General features: G+C 43.3%; 1 protein-coding gene across 1 annotated transcript in view; it reads right to left on the bottom strand.

Moving 5' to 3' along the window:
- LOC143934216 (uncharacterized) overlaps window positions 1-22,443 on the bottom strand; it is an 87,053-nt gene that overhangs the window by 11,303 nt on the left and 53,307 nt on the right. Inside the window, exons 4-8 of the mRNA XM_077457629.1 lie at window positions 19,083-19,228; window positions 17,360-17,536; window positions 7,574-7,693; window positions 4,638-4,724; window positions 3,091-3,238 (exon numbers count right to left, since the gene is read on the bottom strand). Coding sequence (XP_077313755.1) covers window positions 3,091-3,238; window positions 4,638-4,724; window positions 7,574-7,693; window positions 17,360-17,536; window positions 19,083-19,228 — 678 coding nt within the window. The remainder of the gene's footprint in view (window positions 1-3,090; window positions 3,239-4,637; window positions 4,725-7,573; window positions 7,694-17,359; window positions 17,537-19,082; window positions 19,229-22,443) is intronic.

Raw genomic sequence — 22,443 nt, 5'->3', positions numbered from 1 at the left:
ACACACCTTGCACACAGTGCAATTCTCCTTTAAGGACATTGGTCCTCACTAGTTCCTGGTAAGCTTTGTAAGGTTATAGCCTACTCTGCACCCAATGCAATATCCTCCCAATGTAGCTGCTTCAGAGTTGGCTCCACATTAGTCTCCAGCAAATTAAAATGACATGGAAACGACAAATTTCCTCCAAAAGTGCAATATCCTCAGTATTAAATGGCCAGAACCTCACCACCCCAGCTATTATTAAACTCACATTTATTTAAAAGTAATAACCATAGATACAAAATCCAAACAGGTCTCACTTGTAACAAACAAGGTTCCAATATGCTAAGCAGTGATATAAGTAACTCAGTTAAAATAAACAGAGTTACTTAACGCAGATACTTTAGAGGGTATCCGATTACTCTTCCCCTCATGGTAACTCAGTTACCATTACTTGGGCAGAGTTACTGCAGTTACATCTAGCGCCCGGGAGGCCCGCCATGGCCGCGCTGCCTGGCCGTTCATTCCGCCGTGGGGAGGGGGGCTGCTGAGCTGGGAACAGGCTGAGACTCAGAGAGACTGTCTGAACTGCCCCATCCTGCCCCACCTATCCAGAGAAAGAGAATGTAGGGAGGCGGGGCGGACACTGAAAAATTAAGTCAGCTGACACCAATCGATCCCACCCATGGGTGATGGGGGCGAAACGGTAGGGATGAGATCAGTGGCGGTGGGGGATGGGATCAGTAAAAGGCAGAGGTGGTGGTGGGAGAGGATGGCACTGCCACCCCCCAAGTACACCACCGCTGCCACCACCCCCCCCCCCCCCAGTTATGTACACCACCATCACTGCCACCCCGCCCAAGTACACCACCGCTGCCACCCCTAAAGTACCACCGCTGCCACCCCTCAAGTACCACCGCTGCCACCCCTCAAGTACCACCGCTGCCACCCCCTCAAGTACCACCGCTGCCACCCCCTCAAGTACCACCGCTGCCACCCCCTCAAGTACCACCGCTGCCACCCCTGTCACAGTTATTTTGCTTAATAACGAATTACTTTTCCAATGTAGTAACCGAGTTACTAACACAATTACTTAATATTACTACTAAGTAATTTGTAACTTAGCTAATTACTTTTTTAAAGTAAGATAGATGACCAACACTGTTGATAAGAACATTTATTGCTTTTATGTCACCTGTGGACTTTTATTATTTTTATTATTTAAATGTGATTGTCGTATTTTTTTACTAATTAATTCATTAGCAGTGCTGTTACATTTATACATTGGATTCTGTTTATTTGTGGGAATACATAGGTGACAGCAGCAGTTATTTTTAAATCATCCATTTAGTTTTCACTATTGGTTGGCAGCGCACAGCTATTCTAATTATTTAGGTTACACCCATATTTAACAGCCCCTGCACCCCTCTGAGTCCCCGTTGTGACAGCGGGCCAGGGATCTTCTCCCCGCACCCACCGTCACAACTTTAATAAAACGCAGCCGCGTGGGTCTCCGCCCACATTCATTCACAGAGTTCTGTAAATTGGAGAACTACAGCAATTGCGAATTTGCTTGTAGCTCTCAATGAACTACCAGGTTGCTGGTGAGCGCTGTAGGTGGTTCATTGATCTTTCCTGTCATTCAGTAATTGCCTGGTCACACAAGATATGGGCAAATACACTGACAGTCTGCAGGAGCCTGAGACTGCACCCATGATTTGTTGATCACTGATGCAATGCTTTAAAGGCTCTTAGAAAAATAAATAAAATGAATGAATGCACATTTTTTTACCTGCAAAAATAATTTCCTTTTTTTGTTCACTGTGGTGCGGACTTTAAGGCTAACACGGGCGATTAGGTGGCAACATATGGCCTTAGGGCTAATTCACACATGGTGCGATAACAGGTGTTTTACTGCACTGTCACCGCAAAAAGACACAGAAAACAATTGTTTTCTGTGACCGACTGTAGACATGCTGCATTTTATCACAGTGCACTGCACAGAACCGCATGGCACTGCAAAGTGCATCGAGCTGCTGTACCGCAACACAAATGAAGTATACTTTTGTACACCTTAAAGTCTGTACGAAACGAAACAAAAAAAAAAAGGAGCTTGTGTGATGAGCTGAATTCTGCACCACTCAGGTCGCTGTCCATTGTAGTGTGAATTCGCCCTCAAGGCTAGTGACAGACTGCATCATATTTGATTTTTTATCAATTTTTCCATAGCTCCACTTTAAACAACTAAAAAGAGTGAGAAATTTAAATGTTAGCTTTTTTTTCCTCTATATTTACTGTATCATACGCTTTGATTGGACTGCAATATTATTAGAAATTACCTTTTCATTTCAAGCTGCAACCATCTATGATTTTATGTTGCTTTCAAAAAGTTATGCTGGCCATACACTATACGAAAAATCGGGCGAAATTCGGTTATTTAGACAGTTTGTTCGTTTTTCGGCCAGTTAATGGGCACAAAATCGATAATCGTTGGGGCATTTTTGAGCTGAAAAGTTTGGAAATTTTCTGCCAAAAGGACGATAAATTGAAAGGTAATGTGCTTCCCGTCCGAACTGTCTGCACTAGGTATATGTAAAAGAACAAACAAAAAATTAATTCATTTATGTCCACTGAACAATTTATCGGTCATTACATGATATTGTTTGCGCTCACAGCCAAATGTTCGTTTTTCGAAAATGGGTATGGTCGATTTTTCGTATGGTGTATGGCCAGCATTAAAATGCTTCTTTTAATCATGGCAGCTGAGGCATTCTTACAATAAAGTGCTTGCACATGTGGTTCTCTGCATTATTTCAGCAGTTCTTCACTTACACAGCACCGGGGCTGAATCTGATCATGTGATTCAGTAAGCAGTCCCATCCATATACAGTACAAACATAAAAACTATTTATATATGTTTAGTAGTGAGCAGGTGGGAAGTAAAAGTAGCTGTAGTTTCAGACATTAGGAGTCGGCATGCTCCTTCACATATGCAGCAACCTGGGTCAGCATCTTATCACATGCACAACACAACCATTAGGGTAGTCCAGCCATTTCTACTTCACACCAGTTAAGTGCCATAGTAATTAATTAAAGACAGTTCATGCTTACTTCTCTCCCTCAGTCCCTGGCCGAAGCTGCGATACACATGGAACAGACTCCAAAACAGCACAGACTTAATGACCACGGAGATGATAGAGCCCATCACAGCAGCAGCTTCCAAGGTGTAGGAGTCTCCCTTCCCCCACTCTATCGCCACCTGGTGGAAAAAAGTGAAATACAATATGATGAGCCCATGGATACAATTGAGCTGGAGTCTAATGACCTATGTTGTGAAAGACTTGATCAATAAAATATAGCTCCACATTTTTAAATCCCGCAGACCACCAACATGAATTTTACATACCTTATACACACAATGCACCAGCAAACCCCCCCCCCCCCCCCCCCCCGAATCACACTGCTGCCTTATACACACAATGCTCCAGGTGTCTGCCCCCCACCTCTTGCATCACACTGCTCCCTTATACACACACAATGCACCAACTCTCTGCCCTCCTCCCCCTTCATCACACTGCTTCCTTATATACACATAAGGTACCAGCTCTCTGCCTCCCTCTCCCTGCTGCCTTATACACACTATGCACCAGCTCTCTGCCTCCCTGTCCCTGGATCACACTGCTGCCTTATACACACACACACACACAATACACCAGCTCTCTGCCCCCTCCCCCGGGATCACACTGCTGCCTTATACACACAATACACCAAGATCTATGCCCCCTTCCCCTTAGATTACACTGCTGCCTTCTACACACAATGCTCCAGCTCTCTGTCAACCCACCGCATCACACTGCTGCCTTGCACAGACTCATCATTGGTTCTCACCTCCTTATCCATGTGCTCGAGCTCCGCGTTCCACTCCCACAGTCCGATTAGTGCTGCCATTGGAAGCCCCCTCCTTCACCTCCTGCTCTCTGCACTACTTCCGTTGCCTCCCTCTGAGTTCACAGGAGCCAGAACTACAGAGGTGTCATCAGGTATCAATGCAAGCTACCAGCATTGACTCAGCGTGCATTGAGAACACTGGGTGGTATACATCCGCCAAAATGTTGTTTTGCAGAACCCCTGGGGACCACCAAAATTTTCTTGTGGACCATCAGTGGTCCACAGACCACTGGCTGGTGACTGTTGCGTTAGAATGCTGTTTAGAGTCAGGTCTACTCATTCTACATCAGTGACTGACCCTATAAATGCTCTTTGGCTGAGCACACACAATTCAAAACTATGTGAAATACAACCCCAGAGGGAGTAGAGGCTATTATATCTACAAACGCGTAGGGAGCAGCGCCATATTAATGCACAGAAAACACAGCGTCATTTAAATGAAAGTGGTTTTGAAACAGGTTGTCCAACAAATCTATATAAATGTGTTGGTCGGGTGTCCACAAACTTTTGGTCAAATAGTGTACCTCATGGCTGCTTTATTGGCTAAATGTGAGACAAAGATGAAGAAACGTGTACAAATTGCACCCTTCCTACTAAACTAAGCACTTTCGTCTGTAAAGGCACCTCACCTTACAACTGTAAAGGATGCTGGTGACTAGGTGTCTAAATAATTATTTCTACAAAACATACAGGTAAATGACATACAGTACCTTGTACAGGAGATAAATGAGATAGGCCACTTCCGGAAGGTTCTGCAGTAAAAATATCCACACCAGTGGCTTTAGTTCTTTTAGGATCTGTATGAACAAAACTGCAGTTATCAATTTGGCTTTTTTTTAATGTGTGGTTATACTAAGCAAAGCATCCACAGAATGTCCATCCACCTCCAGTCTGAGCTGCAAATAGGAAATTTCCACTGACTTTTCATACCTACTAGGGAACCAGTGGAGAGGTCCTTACACTGCAGTTCACAATTTTCTTATTCTTGGCACCCAACATGAGAATGACAGTAAAATCTGTAGCGGTACATCCATAGAGCCTATCTAATCTATCCATGGCCACTGTAGACACCCCCTCCTCAGGCGTCCGGGCACCTGAATTATAGCAGCGGGGGGGTTTGTCTTTGATGCACCCGATTAGAGCCATAGGCTCTAATAGGCTTCAAAAAAGGTGAACTGTGAGCACAAAGCATTGCGCTCGCAGCTCATCCAGATGGGCTAGCAAAGCAAATGAATATTTGCTTTGCCAACACTGAACCGCCTCTCAGCCAATCAGGAGGCCTAATACCAGTCACCTGATTGGACGCCTAGTGGAACAGAAGGGAGCAGAGGAGCGGAACGGGAGAGGACAGAGAGCCATGGAGGATACAGGAGCTCGCTGCCGTCACCTGCTGCATGTCCCACACGTCGCCGTTGCCACCCCCGCCACCAGGATGGGGTAAGTGCATGCCGGTCTGACGGCGAGCGGGGGGGGGGGGAGGGGTCACAGAGGCTACATATGATGGACACACAGGCTACTTATGATTTGTCGCAGAGGCTGCTTATGATGGGTCGCAGAGGCTGCTTATGATGGGGCGCAGAGGCTGCTTATGATGGGGCGCAGAGGCTGCTTATGATGGGGCGCAGAGGCTGCTTATGATGGGGCGCAGTGACTGCGTTTGATGGGGCGCAGTGACTGCGTTTGATGGGGCGCAGTAAGGATGCAAATGATGGGGCGCAGTGAGGCTGCAATTGATGGGTGCAGGGAGGCTGCAATTGATGGGTGCAGGGAGGCTGCAATTGATGGGTGCAGGGAGGCTGCAATTGATGGGTGCAGGGAGGCTGCAATTGATGGTTTTGTTTGCACCCCCAAAAATGTTGAGCACCAGCCGCCACTGCAGAACATATGGTATATGAACCACTTCAGCCCCGGAAGTTTGGCTGCTGAACGACGAGGCCATTTTTTGCGATTCGTCACTGCGTCGCTGTAACTGACAATTGCATGGTCATGCGTCGCTGCACCCAAACAAAATTGACGCAATTTTTTTCCCCACAATAGAGCTTTCTTTTGGTGGTATTTGATCATCTCTGCGGTTTTAATTTTTTGCGCTATTAAAAAAAAAGCGACAATTTAGAAAAAAAAAATGTATATTTTTTACTTTTTGCTATAATAAATATCTCAATTTAAAAAAAAAAAAGCGAATTTTTTCTCAGTTTAGGCCGATATGTATTATACATATTTTGGGTAATAAAAATCTCAATAAGCGTATATTGATTGGTTTGCGTAATACAAGCGTCTACAAAACAGGGGATAGATTTATAGCATTTTTATTATTTTTTTCTTACTAGTAATGGCAGCGATCTGCGATTTTAATCGAGACTCCAACATTATGGCAGACACATCGGACACTTTTGACACATTTTTTGGACAATTGGCATTCATACAGCAAAGAGTGCTATAAGACCCTTTCACACCACACCGCCCATAGCGCCGGCGGAAAAACGGCGATATTTTTTGCGGTGTTTTACCGCCGGATTTGCGGCGCATTTCGGCCACTAGCAGGGCGCTTTTACCCCCTGCTAGTGGCCGAGAAAGGGTTAAAACCACCGGCAATATGCCGCAATAGCGGTGTTTTGCCGGCGGTATTACAGCGCTGCCCCATTGATTTCAATGGGGAGCAGCGGTGGAGGAGCGGTAAACACACCGCTCCTTCACCGCTCCAAAGAAGCTGCTGGCAGGACTTTTCTCTGATGTCCTGCCAGCGCACCGCTGTAATGTGAAAGCCCTCAGGGCTTTCACACTACATACAATGGTGCAGCTTCTTTAGGACAGATTGCAGGCGCTATTTCTAACGCTATAGCGCCTGCAAAATGCCCTGGTGTGAAAGGGGTCTAAAAATTCCTTCCTGATCCACAATGGGGCAATCCCTGGGTCAACTACCCCTGTCGATGTTAACTCTAAAAATTTATATCCAATTACATTTTGGCCATTTAGGAATGCATCCAGCTCTTTTTTTTAAAACAATCTATTGAGCTGCCAGAAAGAACCAGTTCTTGAGGGAGCCTATTCCACATTCTCACAATTTTTCTCCAAATGTAGAGTCCCTCCTTGTTCCCTGTAATGACTTGAAAGTGAGTAACTCTACACCACATTCACTATATGGACCCCTTACTGTATGTATTTATACATGTTGATCATATCCCCCCGTAATTCTCCTCTTCTCAAGAGAGAATAAATTCAGTTCCTCTAAAAACTTTCCTCATAGCTGAGCTCCTCCATGCCTCTTATCTGTTTGGTTGCCCTTCTCTGCACTTTTTCCAGTTCCCCAATATCCTTTTTATGAACTGGTGCCTAAAACAGAACTGCAAAATCCAGATGAGGTCTTGCAAATAATTTTTACAGAGGCAAAATGATGTCCGTCTTTCTCTCTGGAGTCTTTACTTCTTTTAATACAAAATGCATTTTACTAGATTTAGAAACTACAGCTTGGCATTGCATGATCTGCATAAGTCTACGATCTCTCAGAACTCTTATCCAGTAGGAAATTCAGTGGAATCTACTTATACATTTATTTTCATATTTCGGGTGGAATGGCCCTTTAGAACCCCAAAATACAAGATTCCTGCTTTGCAACATTTATAAGTAGGAGTCACAGAACAATACTCACAGCTAGAATTCCAATGGTGACTTTCAGAACAGCCCAGCATAAGCCAATGCCAAGAATAATGCTATGAATTGTAGAGATTTCATATAGGCCAGAGACCAAGACCAGGACAGTGAGACAAAGCTGAAACAAACAATACAAATTTCACATTAATACACAGGTATTTATAGAGATAATCTACATTTCAATGGGGGCTGGACAAGGAGAAATAATGAAGAGAAAGACGTCCATTCCTTGAAGTTGATCTAACCCCACTGAGACTAAAATCTCATAAACGCCTTATATTTGCAGCTTTCATTACAATAATACCTGCTGATCACTTGGAAAAGAAGTTTTCCCGCTACCCTTATTTAGGGGAAACGGCCACCTTCTTACAGATGCTAATGGAAACGGTTATCAAGTTCTGGGACATCTCGGGCTTCTCTGCTCAAAATCAATTCTTATGCCTCTAGACCCACTCACTGTGCCTTTGCCCACGGGCACCGGACCGATAGCCATTACCAACTCTTTTCGATATTTGGGTATGACAGCGTCCCCAGACCCCTCTAGTTACCTCCAGCTAAATTTGAGCCCATTGCTAGATAGACAACAGAAAAAATGCCTTAGTTGGTGTAAACTAACCCTCTCGGTGGTAGGAAGCGTGAATCTGATCAAAATGGTATGGACCCCACAACTTTTGTACATCTTTCACAATTAACCTATGTGGATTTCCAATAAGTGGTTCAAGACGAATGGACACACAGATGCGTGATCTCATCTGAAAACGCAGGAGGGCTCGGACTAGTTTGTATATATTACAGCATGGAGAGGACAAAGGGGGGTTGGCGGGTTCCCCACCCTAAAATGTACTTCTTGGCCTCGCAAATGCAGCAATTCACTGGTTGGGTCCAGGATAGTAAGAGACGACCCCATAGTACATTTAGTGACCCAGATCAACCAGGAACTAAAGGCCTGTTCTCATATGGAAAAGTATTTGCCGAGTGTGGCCCCCTCCTCCCCAATGGCTGTCCTCCTTAAAAAGGTTTGGAAGGCCTTTCGAGAAGCCTTGTCTATTGAGGGCCCTTTGGGGTTTACTCTCTTGTCGAATAACCCCGGATACACATAATTAAATAAACTCCAGGGATTTTCTACATGGCGACAAAAAGGGATTTGGTTCTTCCCACAGATATACATGGGTAATATACTAAAATCTTTTGCACAGCTTAGAGCTGAATTTTCACCGCCCTCAAAATGTTTTTACCAATACCTCCAATGCAGGCATGCTCTGAAGACACAAAAAAACTCTCTTTGACAGAGACTACCTCTCCTCTGCTACTGGAGATCTTTCAGGTGGATGCAAGGAAGGGTTTAATATCTAAAATATATGCAACTCTATTGTCCTCTATCCAAAATCCAGCTTCTTTGAAGTGTACAGCAAAATGGGTGGCTGACATTGGGGACATTGACAGGGACCAGTGGGATTTGGCCTTGGAACCAATCCCAGTCATATCTATCTTGGCATCTCATAGACTGTCACAGCTATCTTTACTACATAGGGCTTATTGGACGCCCGAGAGAATGTGCTAGTATGCAATGCATACTAGCACATTATTTCACAAAGTTGCAGAGGGCACAGAAAAAACAAAAAAGAAAGTGTTTACTATTGCTTTAATTAGAGGTAAATTATGTGACTGGTGTTGTGTACCCAAAAATATTTCTACTGGAGTTCAGCTTCAAAGTGGTTGTAAAGGCAGGTTTGTTATCATGAGGATAAAAAACCTTCTGTGTGCAGCAGCCCCCCTAATACTTAACTGAACCTCATCTCTATCCAGCGATGTGCATGACTGCCTCGGCCATCCAGGACTCTCCCTACCGATTGGCTGAAGAGACACAGCAGTGGTGCCATTGGCTCCCGCTGCTGTCGATGTCAGTTAGCCATTCAGAAGAGAGAGGGAGCAGGGCTGAACTGCAGCTCGTGTCTGAATGGACACAAGGAGCTTGGGTCAGGTGCCCCCATAGCAGCTGCTTAATGTGGGGGCACTCAACAAAAGGGAAGAGCCAGGATCACAGAAGAGGGACCTGAGAAGAGGAGGATCGGGGCTGCTCTGTGCAACTCCACTGCAACAGAGTAGGCAAGTATAACATGTTTGTTATTTTTAAAGAAAAAGAAGACTTCAGTATCACTTTAAAGCTACCCTCCTTGAATCCCATAGCTCCAAGGGCAAACACAAGCTGAAGTCGGGGGCACTGAAAATCATCTCACACAATATTTAAAAGGGACACACCAATATTAGCAATGTTCAGACTGCATTTACCGGAAGGTGTTATAAACAGCACACAGCCCGTATGCTACCGTTCAGCATTATACCTTTAGAAAAAAAACTTCAATCTATACAGACAACGCAGAATTATTGATAGGACAGCACATTATCATGCTATTAAACAACAGAGGAAGTGGCTGTATCAATTTATAGCAATTTCTTTCCATTTCAAGCCAAGCCTCTGACACACTACAGACCTTAATGGCCTTCCTCCAACTTCCAATGGCCTTTAACATAAGGCCTGATAGATCCTTCGGCATTTTATTACACCCCATAGGCATCCGATTGTACACTACCGGCCCTAAATGCTGACATGCATTCAAGGGTGGATAAACTTAGATTTTCATTATTATGAATAAAATGTAAAATAATATTGCCCAGTGAATAATAGCAAGAGACCCACGTTTTCCATCCACATTAAATGACGAGATACTTTAAAAAACACAATTAAATGTTGAACTGCACAACTGCAATGGAAAACAGATTACTGCAAGTATTAGAATTCCATTAGAAAAGTTCAGCTCAATCATAGCCAGATCCAAGACTTAAGCCAGCCATGGATGGACCGAATTTTGATCTGGCTACGGGCAGAACTAGTTGTGCTGAAGTTGATCCATCGAGTACAACAAGCCAGTCGGGTACTTTTGCCCAATAACTGCTGCCAGCTGTATCTGCCAGCAGTGATCATTGTATTCTGCTGGTGGGGAAGACACAAAAGTGATGCGGAATTGATTTCCCCCATCAACACGGACTGTGTTGATAGGGGAAATCAAGCAATTTTTTTCTTTCCTATAACCCATAATTGAAGGAACAAAAATTGCATAATATATGGCCTACCTTAGACCCAAGAAATGTGAAGCTTATCTAAAGCCATCACATTTCGGATAGAGTAGGGAATGGTAAGAAACCCTGACAGTATATTTTATCTGTGTCCCGTTAGGGAGATTTCCCTTCACCTCCTGTCCTGCAGATACAACCAGAAGTAAGAGAAATTCTCCTTTATAAGCGAGGAGAATGCCCTTTAGAGAGTTCTCATGGGGGGTGGTAATGAGACCCAGGAACACGTTTAACAACTTGCCAACTGCGCTATAGCAGAAAGATGGCTACCAGTCCTGAGAGGGTGTCTACTGAGGTCCTCCCAGAACCCCCCCCCCCCCCTTGCGTGCCCTAGGGGCGTGCATTGCGCACACAGCTCATCACACGTTAACGTAAAGGACCAATCACAGCGGCCCTTAACATGTGATCAGCAGTGTACAATCACAGATGATCCCATGTAAACAAATGCCAATTATCAACATTTCCTTTCCTCAGCGCTGTCACAGTGTGAGGAAAGGAAAGCAATAACTAAAAAAAAAACCCCGTGGTGATTAAATGCCACCAAAAGAAAACGCCATCTGTCTCACAAAAATTATAAAATTTGTCTTATGGGTACAGTGCTGCATCACTGCACAATTGTTTTTCAAAGTGTGAGACTGAAAGCTGAAAATTGGCCTGGTCAGCAACGGGGAGAAAGTGCCCAGTAGGCAAGTGGTTAAAAAATACAAAATACAGATAAAAAAAAATACAAAATACAGATAAAAAACAGTTACATCTGCTGCTTGGGTAGTATAGTACATCAGACTGGCATTATTTATGTACTTATTACATAGTCTAACCATGTATTCACAACAATGTTTCTACATTGCCTTGATAAAGTATTCACACCCCTTGAAGTTTTCCACATTTCATCAAAAACATTAATGTATTTATCCGCCGTCCACCTAAACTGCTAGGCTAGGCAAGGAGAGCATTAATCAGAGAAGCAGATCTGACCTTTATGGAAGAGTGGCAATAAGAAATATATTGTTGAAAGAAAGCCATAAGTCCTGTTTGCAGTTTGTGAGAAGCCATGTGGGGGACACGGCAAACATGTGAAAGAAGGTGCTCTGGTCAGAGGAGACCAAAATTGAACTTTTTGGCCTAAAAGCAAAACGCTATATATGTGGCGGAAAACTAACACAACATCATTCCCACCGTGAAACATGGTGGTGGCAGCATCACGTTGTGGGTTTGCTTTTCTTCAGCAGGGACAGGGAAGCTGGTCAGAGTTGATGGGAAGATGTGTGGAGCCAAATAAAGGGCAATCTTAGAAGAATAGCCAGAGCTACAATGGAATAGTTTAGATCAAAGCATATTCATGTGTTACGAATGGTCCAGTCAAAGTCCAGACCTAAATCCAATTGGGAATCTGTGACAAGACTTGAAAATTGCTGTTCACAGACACTCTCCATCCAGTCTGACAGATCTTGAGCTATTTTGCAAAGAAGAATGGGAAAAAAATGCCACGTGCAAAGCTGGTAGAGACATCCCCAAAAAAAACCTTTAGCTGTAATTGCAGCGAAAAGTGGTTCTACAAAGTACTGACTCAGGAGGGATGAATACTAACACATGCCACACTTTTCACATATTTATTTTTAAAAAATTTGGAAAGCCATTTATAATTTTTCTCCCACTTCACAATGATGTGCCACTCTTTGTGTTGGTCTATCACATAAAATCCCAATAAAATACATTTATATTTTTGGTTGCAACATGGCAAAATGTGGAAAATTTCAAGGGGTATGAATAGTTTTTCAAGGCACTGTAAATTAAAGGCATTTTTTAATTTAATACATGACATACTCCCAGGAATGTCAGTTTGCTTGCCACAATGATCTGCACAAATTAGAAGCGCTGCAATTATGAAGGAAGTGTCAGATCCCTAGGTCTTCCAGGTCTCATTGTGCTGCCCATTACTCCCGCTACATAAGATGCCTTTGCAGTGGGGCTCTTCTTACCGGGAAAACAAAGCCATTTAGGTAAAAAAAAAATTGATGCATTTGTTTAAAAAAAAAAAATGGAGACATGGCAGGATTTTACTGCTGTGTTAGTGACCACTGGCCAATCCCTATGACAGGGGTCACCAACACAGGAAAAGAGGCCAATTCGTCCTAATGGGGTCATGGACAGCATTAAGAACCCGACAGAGGTTCTCGTTATTCCCACACTGTTTTGACTTTAATAACAATGTGTATTTCAATAAAAAAAAAAAAAAAAAGAACGTGTCGCAAACTGAAGGTGTGAGAATTGACTTTAAAGGTTGCTGGGAACACAGCCATCCAGCAAAATACATTATAATACATACCAAAGAAGGGCAAGTCACAAAAAACTGGCCTGAAGCATAAAAGTTAATGTACACAATACTGTCAAAGCACTAAAGCCCCATACACACTATCAGTTTTTCTGCTGAGTTTTTCCTTCAGATTTACCAAAACCATATAATATGAGGTCAAACCTTAGGAATTTCAATTGGTATGCAATCAGGCAGGCCCTTGCACTACATGGTTTTGGTAAATCTGAAGGAAAAAGTCAGCAGAAAATCTGATAATGTGTATGGGGCTTAAGAGTGCATGGACAGACTGGTATTTGGAAGAATGATCATTTATCTATCATTCCTGTCAGCCATGTTGGGCAATAGAGATGTTACAAGAGCCAAAAATCTGTAAAGATATTTCTCTTTACACTTCTCTAAATGTCTATCCTGTCAGTTAAGTTAGCAAGTTACAACGGACAACAGGAACGGCCCACTGCTGGACGTGAGGGGAGTGCTGTTTTCCAGGGGATCGAAGGATCAAGTAAGTATAGCCTGTGTTCCCCTGGACGAAACGAATAGTTAACAGAAAATTATTATTTTTTTCCCCGAAGTTCTGCTTTAAGATTTACAGGTATGGCATTTTTTACACAGTTACATTGGTCCAAGTTGAAACAATGTAACTATGTTCAGTATATACCATGCTTGTGGAAGATCAAAACCACTGTAGTAGACACTTCTCCACTAGCTTCTGGGTCTCGAGCCCCCCACTGTGAATACAGGAATTTGGCTGCTAATTTGGCTGCTTGACACATGTGCCATCAAGAGATAACTTTACATTTTCCTAATGAATGCAAAGTGTTCTCTGATTAGATGAGGTGGGGCCGTTGGGCAGCGAGGCAGCAGCTTGGCCCAGGACCTGGAAGCTAGTGAAGATCACTGGAATAGCTGGACCATTGTAACTATGTAAAAAAAAAAACATACCTAAAATTCTAATTTAAGTAAAATTTAAATTAAATAAAACATTGCTAGCAAGGAGGCTTTTATTGCAGAAGATTGCCAAGCATGTTGAATCCAGAAGAATACTAGACATTGATGTTGGCAATAGCAAGGGAACTTGCCAACATCACATTGCTGAAGAAGAGGTGTGAATAGTGAACCTTAGTTCTGCTTTAGACACATTTACTTACAGCAAGCATATGTCAGCACTGCAGTTAAGTGATTTTCAAGTTCAACTCCAGCAAGTGGAGGATAGTTAGAACCTATGTTGGGAGTTTTACTGCTGTCCCTGTCACACTAAAGAGAGGGTGTTCTAATGTCCTGTCCTGAGTCAGAACAGGACATTATAGAAAATACATCCCTTCTCTCCCCAATGGGGACACAGACAATGACGACTACCTATTCTAAGACATAGCAGGGAAGGGTCGAGTCAATGATCGCATTTTGTTGCCATTTGTGATTTTCTCTCCAGGTGACTTTGCCACAGTATCCAAAATCACAAAAAGTTGTCCCTGGAGATGGGCTTTAAAAGGAATTCCCAGGACAAATAGGACGTTTGTACTCACCATACATTTTTTTTCTTAGAGTCCATTAAGGGGAACAGAATGTATTTTTCAACTTTGGGTTATACTGTTACTTTTAGGAGTATTGGACACTGGCAAATATAAAAATGTAGGTCCGCTCAGGATAACCCCTCCTACCAGCATGTTTGCATTCTGCAACAAGCAGTACAAACAGCATGATCATAAACACAGAGTGGTAGGATCTGTGTGCGCCCCCCCCCCCAGTGGACCACCAGAAAATTATTTTATGGTCAGTACAAAAATTCTATTTCCTTGCTCGTCAATTGAGGGATAGAGGACATGCCTTTGGAACATCAAAAAGCAGTCCAACTGAGGAGTAGCAAACAATACTAGCAGGCCCAGAAAACAAAAACAAAACCTAGGATTGCTGGCATTTCAAAGAGCCATGCCAAGAACCAAGCGCCTTACATTAAACCTAGTGCCCAAATGTCACTTCCAAGCTCTACCTGCAACATCCAGTCCAGCAGGAGCTGGTTGCAGCACTCCAAAAGAGAGGTTAAGGATAGACCATGCTAGGCAGCTGCAAAGTAGAGACCAGCTCTAACAGTGATGTTGGGAATGTTGATTGAACCAAAAATGAGGATAAAATACTAACAAAAATAGTTTAGTCCCTATAAGAGCTGAAGAAAAGGTCCATCCTTCTAGGTCATAGCAAAAACTGAAGCCAGTGTCAAATCCTCTGGAAGAAGGCAAAATAACCCAAAAGGTAATGGACCAAAACCAATTTGGAAAATCTCTGCTTGTTCATAACCAAACTCAAAAGGTAAAACTATCTGCAAGGAGTAATAACTGATAATAATAATAATCAGATTTCAGTTTACCGCTGGCAAATTAATAAAAGATAAATCCTGATTGTTCGCTATCAAATACCATGCTTTAATAAGACTGAACGTTTGTAAACAGTCCTGTGGCAATTTGTGCACATGAGAACTGAGGAATGAACACATGGCAAATGCATTTTTCAAGATTATATATATATATATATATATATATATATATATATATATATATATATATATATATATATATATATATATATATATATATATATATATATATATATAAAATCTTTAGTACAAGGTATGAGCTCCTGTTACTGAGGGGAAAAAAACTGGTTTGACGATCGCTTAAGAGACACTGAACATTCTGTACTTTAAACACACCGTAAGATAGATACATAGAATAATATTAAGCAAGTGATAGGACTACAGCTGCCCTACGGATATGAGACAACGCTTGCCTGATTCAGCAGTTTTCAGCACGGGATATCATGCCTATGGGTCAGGCAGTCACTCTTTGGCCAATCACTCATTGATCAAACAGGTCAGAAAACCTACTCCAAATGTTATGGTTGAAACCAAAAGATAAGGGGTGGTAGTCTTAGATAAGGAGTTCCACTCAAAAGTGGAAGCTTCCGCTCATTGTACTCTCCCCCCCCCCCTCCGGTGCCACATTTGGCACCTTTCGGGGGACAGGATACTGGTCTTACACGGGTATCCTGTTCCCACTTCCGGGAGCCCAAGCCGTGGGTATTGACGTCACTGCCCGGACTCCCTCCTCCATCCCCGGCCGCCGGGCCAGTAAGAGAGAGGAGCCTCGCCTCGAGCATGCGCAGTAGGGTTCCCAGCGTGAAGCCGTGAGGCTTCACTGCTGGGTTTCCTTACTCGCAATGGAGGTGGCATGCACCCAACAGCTGATGGAAACATCAGCTGCGGTGCTGACATCACTGGACTCCAGGACAGGTAAGTGTCTGATTATTTAAAGTCAGCAAGCTGCAGTATGTGCAGCTGCTGGCTTTTAATTTTTGCAGCGGTGGGAGCTTAACCCAAGGGGAAGTTCAGCTTTAAAGCCTTCTCCCACATTCGGGCTCCTGGTTTTGACAGTACCTGCTCGCTAGGCTTAGTTCTCCTCGCCCCTCAGTCTTCTGGGCCACATCAGAGGTCCCAAAAGACTGCAGGACCATTTACATTGCACAATCGGTTGTGAGGCCGCAAGCTGTCACAGCCAGGTGCCCACAGTTGCCAGGTGCCACAACTGGGGAGCAAAGATTTACAGAACAAAAGGCTCGGGTGAGCACAGTGCTGGATGCTGGGACAGAGGTGTATCTGTTTATTAAAAGTCAGAAGCTTTTTGTGACTGCTGACTTTTAATTCTTAAAAATTTGAATGGAGCTCCTCCATAAATCTTTACACATCCTTAACAAGCAGTAAATGAGCTTCAAAATAAGCCCTCGCCACCCTCTGTAGTTACAGGTACTGTGGGGCAATTTATCTTTTGTTCTCTCAGCAGCTCAGCTACCTCTGTGTTCATAATTAAGATTAGATGACTGGAAAGCTGCTAATTTACTGCTGAGACAGGGGAGAAGGGCTAGTTCGGCTGCCTTAGACAACTTCACTGCTTCTGATGTGAAATGATGAATTGCTCCACAGTGCCCGTAGCTACAAAGGGGGGTCTGTCTCTCTCTCTCTCTGGATTTATATATATATATATATATATATATATATATATATATATATATATATATATATATATATATATATATATATATATATATATATATATATATATACACACACACACACACACAACTTTTATTATTATTAAATAATTATGTAGTGACATGCAATGTAATGATTTTTCAGAATCTGGCCACAACCCTGACAATGAAAAATGTCACTATGCCGAATGGGGTAAGCAATGGTCTGCAAGAAAGTCAACTGATATTGCTTTGTGACCACATGAGTGTGGACTTATGTCACTCTACTGGGAAGAGTGACTCAGATTACAAACTACATACCTGTGCTTGTAGGTCAAAGGTCAGCAGTGAGAAGCAAAGGTTCAGCATGTTGTATTGCACCTGCAGACTCTCCAGTGCACCCCCTACCCGGAATGCCATCATATTCTGCCCTAGCACCAGGCTCAGAGCACAGACCACATGGAACAGACCAACAAGGAGGATCACGATAAATCGCGGCTAGATGGTGGAAAAGACATCAAACATAAAACTTTTACAGAGTAACAACACAAGAAGGTTAACAACTAAAAGTTATTTTCTTAATGGCAGAGGTCCTTCCTCAACTTCTATATAAGCATTAAAGCACAAGCATGCCGCAGCTGTAAATATGCGTGCGAGTCCACTCAGGAGGTTCCCCCCAAAAAATGAATTCCCATAGATATCTAGAAACAGTTTGAGGTTTGCTTTTATTTGTCAGGAACCACCTAAGATCCACTAGTCTGTCTGAGACTTATATATTTCCACTCACCGTGTATCCCTTCTCTTCCAGTCCATTGAGGGACACAAGTCATTCACCTTCATGTTATAATGCTGCCTAAAGGAGGCCTGGACACAAACAAAAAACTGTAGGCCAGCCCAGGATAATCTCTCCTACTACCAGAAACCAAGGTGGGGCTGGGGGGAAACTTTAGTTTGTAGCCTGTGGAAACCACTTCTGGGAACCCTAGAGGAAGTGTCCACAAAGAAGACCATCCGAAGAGGATTTTTCTGAGGGTTTGGTGGACTTTGAGTCAGAACTTTTAGGTGGACTGGAAGCCAGGCTTGGGGGGGGGGGATGGTTTTGGAGATTGTTGACATAATGTAATAAAAAGGAAGCTTCTTTGGCCATGGAAGATGGATGTGTTTACCACCAGTAATGTCCTTGATAATGGTGCCCAGAGTAGATTCAAAACTATGCTGTTCCTCGAAGGTCATGGGGTACAAGCATTTTTTAGATGCCAGAGTTTGGTAAAACAAAGTCATACTCATTTTCCAGCTTGCTATTCAATCATGGCTCAAATAGGTAGCACAGGCAGTTTCCTTGCTTTCAGTTCTCACGCAACAAAAACAAAGTGAAGTATGCCCAGCAACTATGCTAACACGACTTAAAATATGCCTATCATAAGTGAAACATGGAAGCTAACATTGCTGACATCTCCTTCGAAAAAATGTATTGTTGGCTTTTATTCTGATGTGGACTTTAATGGTTTCATAAGCATTGAGTGAAGACAAGTAAGGTAATAGGGGGAATGAAAAGGGAGCGATAGGGGGATGCACAAAATTGATTGCTACCTGGGAGTTCCACTTTGAGTTTATGACACAGAAAAATGTGAACATGTTTTAGGCCGGGTTCACACTAGCTGCAGCCTTAGCTTGCAGCAGGGGTCCGGTGTGTCTCTGTTATCCGTTACAGGAGTGAATAAGGTCAGAATTTTTGCCTGAATTCGGACCTGAAACAGAGCCAAAGACACACAGGACATTTTCCCAGCGGGGACCGCAGCCATCCTGAAGGTGTGTAAACCGGCTCCATTGAGAGGCGGTCATAGTTTCCTGTCATGCAAATTGGATGCAGGGAAACCTGCATCCAATTTGCATAAGTGTGAGCCCAGCATTAAAGTTATCTGCTTCAGTGGACCCATAATGGCATGTCTATAAGAATATATTCTGAGTTTTTACTGCTGAATCCACAACCTCAAAAAGATTCTAGATAAAATGCCACTTTAAGAAACACATGAGCAAATCTCACCTGTATATCGGGCTTGGCATCTTTGGAGAGAACACTGAAGTTGATGATGGAGCGAATCATTTCAAGCAGAATGGAGACTATAAAGGCGATGAGTTCTTGACGATTCTCCTGTAGGATGCCCCGAACCACATAATAGATGCAGAACACTGATAAACAGATTTAAATATTTAAATACCTGCTCCAATATAGCTCATAACATTCCTCATACCCTTCCAGAAACTAATTTCTACTTATTCTCTATGATTATACTATGGTTTTACTTATGACAGCTATAGGCAGTTCAAATCTTAGCGGTTCAGCGTGAACATGAGATGCAAACGATGTATGGGCAGGCAGAATTTACCCAAGTTGATCAATTTGGGTACAACCAGCCAGTCAGATTTACATGCGATTATTGAGTATTTTTTTTTTTTAAGAATTACTGGATGATTTTTTTACTTAAACTATAAGCATTGTTTTTGGAGGACACCAAATTTTCTGGTTATACTTTTTGTGCTTTTGTATAACATTTTAGAGAAAAGCTTTTTCTCTAAAGAAGCCATGCTGATTGTGCCTAGGCTAGCCAATGCATTAGTAAGCTCCTAGGCTATCCCACAGAGTCATACATTTGTGAATCTCCTAGGTTCACCCACAAAGGCATATATTTATGAACCTACAGAATCAAACATTTATGGATCTCTGAAGTTAGCCCACATAACCATATACCGTATTTACAAATCTTCTAGGCATCTCCACAGTTATTGACACTGCAAGCCAGATTTCAACTTTCTGCTGCTTTGTGGCACTTAATGCACAGATTTGAGGTAATTACAAAGTAATGAAAAACATTTTTTTTACTTTTGAAGAAACATACAAGTTAATTAAAGAATGTAAGGAAATTCCCCATATTCCCCTCCCAGACAGTTAATACACCTAAAACTAAAGAGACATCTAAAATACTCACCTTACTGCTGCCATTTTGACTTTTTCAACTCTCTAATTCCCTGGCACTAGTCATATGGTCCCTGCTAAATGGGAGGAGAAGTGTTCCAAAAGATCTTCAGATTGGCTCGCTCTGCCTGAATGTCACACCTCCAAGTGCCTACAGCTGACACCATGGGGTTGATTTACCACTAGGGATCCGCGCTATAGCCGAATGCCAGCTACATCGTGGACCTGCATTGCCGGGACGACGTCTATTGACGTTGTCCCGTGCATGAGCAGCCTGTGCGCCCCCCGAAGGGCGCACGTGGCACGCTCTGTGATCAGCGAGTCTATGAGACTCGCTGGATCACAGATCGGAGTAAGGTGTTGATCCCGGCCCCTTACCACGTGATCAGCTGTCAGCCAATGACAGCTGACCACGTGATGTCAACACAGCCGGCAATCTGCTATTTTTTCTCCTAGCGCTGTCAGGAAAAAAAAAAAGGCGATCACCGGCGGTAGTGAGCGGGACATCAGTCCCGATCACTGCAATGTGCCACCGGATCCTCAGTGCCCACCTGTTTCCCCTACAAGTGCTGCCTACCAGTGTCCACCAGCACCTCCTGTCAGTGCCCACCAGTGCCACCTGTCAGTGCCCACAGTGCCATCTGTCAGTGCCTGGACAGTGCTGCACATTAGTGTCACCTACCAGTGCCCATCAGTGTCACCTACCAGTGCCCATCAGAGCCACCTATCAGTGCCATCAGTGCCCATCTGTGCCACCCATCCGTGCCACCCATCAGTGCCATCTTATCAGTGCCATCTTATCAGTGGCCATCTTATCAGTGGCCATCTTATCAGTGGCCATCAGTGCCACCTTATCTGTCCCCATCAGTGCCACCTTATCTGTGCCTACCAGTGCCGCATTAACTGTGCCCATCAGTGCCCACCAGTGCTGCCTCATCAGTGCATATCAATGAAGCAGATAAAATTACCTATTTGCAAAATTTTATAACAAACTATTAAACATGATTTTTTTTTCAAAATTTTCCATCTTTTTTTGTTTGTTTAGCAAAAAATAAAAACCCCAACTGTGATTAAATACAACCAAAAGAAAGCTCTATTTGTGGGGAAAAAAATGATGAAAATTTCATTTGGGTACAGTGTTGTATGACCACACAATTGTCATTCAAAGTGCGTCAGCGCCGAAAGCTGAACATTGGTCTGGACAGGAGTGGGTTTAAGTGCCCACTAAGCAAGTGGTTAACTATAATTGGGGAGTGCGAAATCTGGTGCAGCTGTGCATGGAAGCCAATCAGCTTCTAACTGCAGTTTGTTCAATTAAGCTTTGACATAGAAACCCTGGAAGCCAATTGGTTTCTATGCAGAGCAGCACCAGATTTTGCACTCTCCAGTTTTAGTAAAGTAACCTCATGTGACTACTTTGCCATTTACAAATTTTTGGGCCCCATCTTTTGTCTACCATATACAAATTCTTTTGACTCTGAAAAGCGTAGAAATACACAATGACATTATGTTAAGACTGATTCACTGAACACTGTCTGACATTTCCCTTCCTAAGGCTCGGGCCAATTTTAAAGTATTATTTAGGTCATCATATACAGATATGGTCTTGCAGAAGAAAAAAAATGCAGAGCCAGTCGGATAACTCGCATTTTCAAAAGAAAATGCTAGTTACTTTCCTTTTCCAGAAGTCCCTAAAGCCGGTCATGTGAGGCACATGACAGGTCATTTTCTGGCAGTGGAAGGCCCTGGATGATGCAGGAAACAGTGATGTCCCCTTAAGGTCCTCTTCAAGTCTTCTCCAAGCAGTGGAAGGCCCTGGATGATGCAGGACTCAGTGGGGGTGGATCTATAATGCCCTGCACTTACAGTGAAGTCTTCCAGGTTAAATGGCACTGGGCATCAAACAACCCAGAAAACCAAGGACATCTAGTGGTATAAAGCAGTGGACAGTGCCAGAGAGGTGATTAATGTAGATTTTTTATTTTTTTTCGATTGTCCTCCAGGGGGAACCTTTGTTTAAAAATAAAATAAAAAAAAATGTAACCCTTTAGGGCCCTTTCACACATACACACACACACACATCCATTTTGACGGACTCTGCTTGATCAGCAGGGATCGCTCCGTTGATCCCCGCGACAGGTCCATCTTCGCTCACTGTGCAGGGACGGACCTGTCAGAGCTCCGCTCTCCTCTATGGGGGATTGGATGAAAAACGCACTGCCTGTTCATTTTTATCTGATCCGATCCTCCAGATGGATGGCAAATAGGGCTTCCATCCGTCTGGATTCAGTGGAGCAGATCGGATGTCAGCGGACATGTCACCGCTGACATCCGGCGCTCTATAGACCTGCATGGAGCGTCTGTTCTGGTCCACCTTAAAAACTGACAGGTGGACCTGAACGGTATGTGTGAAAGGGGCCCAAGGCTCAGT

The sequence above is a fragment of the Lithobates pipiens genome, unplaced genomic scaffold, assembly GCF_037356315.1.
Source record: "Lithobates pipiens isolate NorthernLeopardFrog02 unplaced genomic scaffold, aLitPip1_a1.2 Scaffold_27, whole genome shotgun sequence".
Classification (NCBI taxonomy): Eukaryota; Metazoa; Chordata; class Amphibia; order Anura; family Ranidae; genus Lithobates; species Lithobates pipiens.
This window is presented reverse-complemented; position numbering and strand designations above follow the sequence as displayed.